The sequence below is a fragment of the Frankliniella occidentalis genome, unplaced genomic scaffold (genome assembly GCF_000697945.3).
Source record: "Frankliniella occidentalis isolate FOCC.00 unplaced genomic scaffold, Focc_3.1 Scaffold60, whole genome shotgun sequence".
In the NCBI taxonomy this organism is placed as follows: Eukaryota; Metazoa; Arthropoda; class Insecta; order Thysanoptera; family Thripidae; genus Frankliniella; species Frankliniella occidentalis.
Window position 1 is genome coordinate 1,399,335 of NW_026267190.1, and position 4,351 is coordinate 1,403,685.

Consider the following 4,351-nt stretch of genomic DNA (forward strand, 5'->3'; position numbering starts at 1 on the left):
GGCGGGAAACGTTTGAAATCACACGGGTCGCTCATTCATCGAGTTTTCTGTGGTTTGAACCCACGGAAGTAGGGTGTGCCCTTGCCTGCGCCACGTTGCGAATCTCCAGCGTCATGTGGCTCTTGTAGGGCACGTCGGCGCGCTGGGTGTCAGCGTGGTACTTGTGGCTCTCGTGGATCATCTCCTTCTCGCGCGTCCAGTAGTTGAGGCTGATGGGGTGCGCCTCCGTGGAGCACTCGAGCGTCACGCTGGAGCCCAGCGGCGCGCCCACCAGCTGGTGCGGGATCTGCAGCATGGGCGGGACTGCAAACCAGGGACGAGCAAAATAATTAATTAAGTTCACAAGATTTAAAATGGCGCACATTAAATTCTTAAAAGGAAAATCTCCTGAAAAAAATTAAAAACAACTCATATTATGTGCAAGGACGATTTTTTTTTACTGTTTTCTTAACGTACAGATTGAGGAACTGGCTGCGAATTTCCTCGCTCTCCAAAGGGTGTTTGGAGGGGTGGCGGGGATGTTGCCGGGGTTGTGTCGTCTGTCGTGGTGCTGGGGCAGAAACGGCCTTCGATCGCCTCAACTTGTTCGTCAGGAGGAAAGTTTTCGCGCGATGACCACGTTTTGGGGGAGAAAGGGGAGAGGGGAGGAGGGGGTCGGCAGCAGAAGGGGCACGAAAGCGACATGAGGCGTCCGCCCGCCACGCATCCACCCCATGTGCGGATTGCCATGCCTGCAGTGCGTCCAAATGCTGTCGCCCCAATCGCCAACACCAACCAAAAAGCTTCTTCTCCCCTCCCTTCTTATTTCTCATGTTCTTCCCTCCGCCTTTTTGGCACCGGTCCTAATTGGGGTGCACCCCCCACAGCCTGGGCTGGCGCGGAGGTTCGGCCCAGGTGTATATATGGGGTCCCAGCGCCACGCCCCGCCACGACCCACCACGCCCCGCCACGCCCCGCCCCGGCTGCCAACGTGTCCCCCGTGTTCATGGTCACTTTCGATGAGACCCCAGATCCTCCCCTACCCCCTTCTCCCTTCCCCTCTGCCCACACACCGCCAGAGCATTCCCTGCGGTGTTTCATTTTTGGAGTTGGTCCACTAGACCAACTGCAGCTGGCTTCTAGCCACGCGCCAGCAATCGCAACTATCTTGTTTTTGAAAAGATGTTTGACAGTGACCATGTACAAAATACGAACCAAATAATGCCGTATGCAAGATGGGGATTTGTCTCTGGGATTTTAAGCTACTCTCAAGCTGACTCTCCTGCCGCTCGCACGTTAGTGCATGCGGCTCGGGGGGTCTCAGGCCGGCCCTTTCATAGGACGACCCCTCTCCCATCCCCACCAGCACCGCGTCTGCAGACGATCAGGGATAATATTGAATCCTAGTCCCGCTTAGGATGGGTGTACGTGTGTAGGGGTGGCGTTGCAGGGCGTGGCGTGGCGGGCGTTTCGGGCGTGCCGCTACGCCCCAACTCCCTCACCACCACGACTCCCACCACCAACACCGACACCCACGCCTGCTTCTCCCTTTACTTAACTTTCAATATAAATTCTATCTCTCTTGCCGGTATAGCTGCTCGGATTTTTTTCCCACCCCCCTGCTCTCTCCCCCTCTCTCACACCCACGACGACGGCGTGCCACCCGGTCAAACAGAATTAACGCGGGCGCACGAAGAAGGGGGAGAGGGGGACTTCCTGTCGCGGTGGAGAGCGCGTATCGCGGGAGGGCCATCGCTCCGCGGCACCGCGCACGCCAGGAGAGCGCGACCCGCACGGAGGGCGCGGGAGAGCGTTTGCGTGTAGCGCGGCGCGGGCGGCGGCAGGCTTCACACCAGGTGTTATCGGGATATGGTGACAAGCACTCCGTCTGTCGACAGTTTTGTATACTGTAATGCTGCTTTAAGTGCATCACTGTGGCAAGCAAACACACGTCTTTTGACTGGCAAAGCTGGCAAGCGCCTAGCACACGGAAATCTATAATGTTCGCAAGCGTTGGACTGCTGGAAAATTGAACACTTTCAAGGTCCGAAAACTCCTTGCTCAGTACCCAAATAGAGCATTTTAAAGTATTCAACTTTAGGGTTTAACATTCGCAAACATACAAACATCAAGTTCAACCAACACCTGCTAGTATGGAACATGGTGTTTACCATCAGCACCCTTGAAAGACAAAGGTACTAAGTCGTGCCTTTCTAGAGGTGCTAAAGAAATTTTAGGTTTAGTGCCTCAATTAAGGAGCTCTGCGTGTCTGAGATGCCTCTATCAAGGCACCAAAGAGCCCTAAATGCAGGGGTCCGTAACTTAACATAACGAACATGATCGGTTTGTTAAATAATATAACAAAGTCGCAAATAAAACTTTAAGTTAAGTTAGATACGTAACCAATAAGTAATCTGTTATTCCCTTAACGTTATATATGTAACCAATTCATTTAACGTTAAAAGCGGCTTCCCTTTATTTAGTGACTAATATCGCAGAGGCATGAAATAGAACATAACACTTACTTATCAAAGTAATATTTGATAAATCCATAACGGTTATTTTTTTAAACAAAAGTTATATGTTATTTACGTATCTGTTAAGTGCCATAGTAGGCGTTATCAGTTATCGGGTACAACACTAACGATTAACAAAACGTTATGAGGTCCTTATATGTTAAGTTACGGACCCCTGCCTAAATGTGCTAAAAATTTGTGCCTTTGCCACTTTTAGTGCATTTACAAGGGCACTAAAGGTTTACTGCCTTTGTAAAGACACTACATCTTTAGTGAATTTTTAAGGGAAGACAACTTCTCCATCAGTGGTCTGCTGAACTAACTTACAGTCCACGCTGACTCGGATCCTCTTGCTCATGGTGGGCGGCACGCCGTTGGAGGCGATGCACTGGTAGTCGCCCATGTCCACGCGGCTGATGCGGGTCAGCTCCAGCCGGGTGCCCTCCCACTCGGTCACTGAAGGTACAACGAGCGTCAGCGTCAGTCAAAGACGAAATAAAAGAAAATTAGGAGAGAAAAGAACGTTTCAAGAAAATGAAAATGGCATGCATGTCTCAAAAAAAAAAAAAAAATCAGAAATGTTCAGGATGGAAAACGATGGGGCAAGAGCTCCGGGAATTATGTGTACACCTGCCTGGGAATCATCACAATAAAAATTGATCGAAATCAACAAAAATCGCCTAAACTAAGCGGGAAACGAGCGGAACTGGTACAAATTAGTCGAAATAAGCGTTCCCTGCCACTAGAAAACCTGAAAGATAAATATAAACGGACCGGAATCACTGGGATTCAAGTATTTCGGGAATCATGTGCACACATCAAAAGGGAGTTATTGCCCCCTTGCCCCCTCGATGGAAAATGAATGCCGCTGATGACTTGCCTGCTAAGGTCTTGTTGATGTTGATGGTGCTGTTGTCGGCGCGCTTCCACTTGACCACGGGGTCCGGGGAGCCGGACGCGGCGCACGACAGGGACACGTTGGCGTTCTCCCGGACGATCACGTCCGAGGAGCTCTGCGTGTCCGAAATGCTGGGTGGGACTGTTTCGAGGAAACAAGAAAAGAAAATAACGGAGATATAAAAAAAAACTGTCACCAAAGTCATAATTACTTCAATCGCAGGGTGGTAGATCTACAGTATATGGTGTGGTTTGATGCTTCACGGGTGGACTAGGCCGACGCCAGAGGCGGGAGACGGGAGGAGAAGGTTGGCGCGCGAAACGGACTTAACCCTTCGCCGTCGCAATATATTTTCAACAAAATCAGCGGTAAATCTTGCGCAGCGAGGCTGGCACCTCCGAAGGCGATAACACGCCGTGATAACGTGCCGCGCTGCTGGGGCGTGTCATCCCGAGGCACATTACTGAGCCAGGTCAGGTCTGCCGGAGGGGAGGGCTCTGTGATACTGCGGAGCAGCACTGCAAACGCACACCACTGTTCATTTTTCTAAAGGCTTGCTCCCCCGCCCTGGAGTGGTCGCAGTCGTGGAGGACGCCCAGCTCGCAGTGCGGTGTGTGGCACAACCCCTCCCCTCCAGGGGTGACTCCACGAGAGTCCGAGCAACTGTCCGGCAGCGGCGACCCTCAGGCCCCCACGTCCACATGAAAAATGACGTTTTAAATAAGACAGCAAAGCATGCCTCTACGTAGTCCGCCCTCCCCTCCTCCTCCTTCCTGGTGGCCCACATCCCGTCCCCCTTGCACCTCGCAGGTTCAATCTGTCTCCCCCTCCCTCCCCCTGTCCCCCTCCGCTCCCAGATAAATGAACGGACGTGTCAGTGTCGCGCCGCGCTGACCACAATAAAGAAAGATCGCAGGTATTTGTATCCTTCCCGGAGTTCATTGGCAGTGCGCCGCCG

General features: G+C 52.1%; 1 protein-coding gene across 1 annotated transcript in view; it reads right to left on the minus strand.

Moving 5' to 3' along the window:
* Nucleotides 1-31: 31 nt before the first annotated feature.
* Nucleotides 32-4,351, minus strand: part of LOC113209734 (lachesin-like) — an 18,603-nt gene continuing 14,283 nt past the window's right edge. The window contains exons 3-5 of the mRNA XM_052267869.1: nucleotides 3,376-3,534; nucleotides 2,823-2,951; nucleotides 32-303 (exon numbers count right to left, since the gene is read on the minus strand). Of these exons, the coding sequence (XP_052123829.1) occupies nucleotides 32-303; nucleotides 2,823-2,951; nucleotides 3,376-3,534 (560 nt within the window). The remainder of the gene's footprint in view (nucleotides 304-2,822; nucleotides 2,952-3,375; nucleotides 3,535-4,351) is intronic.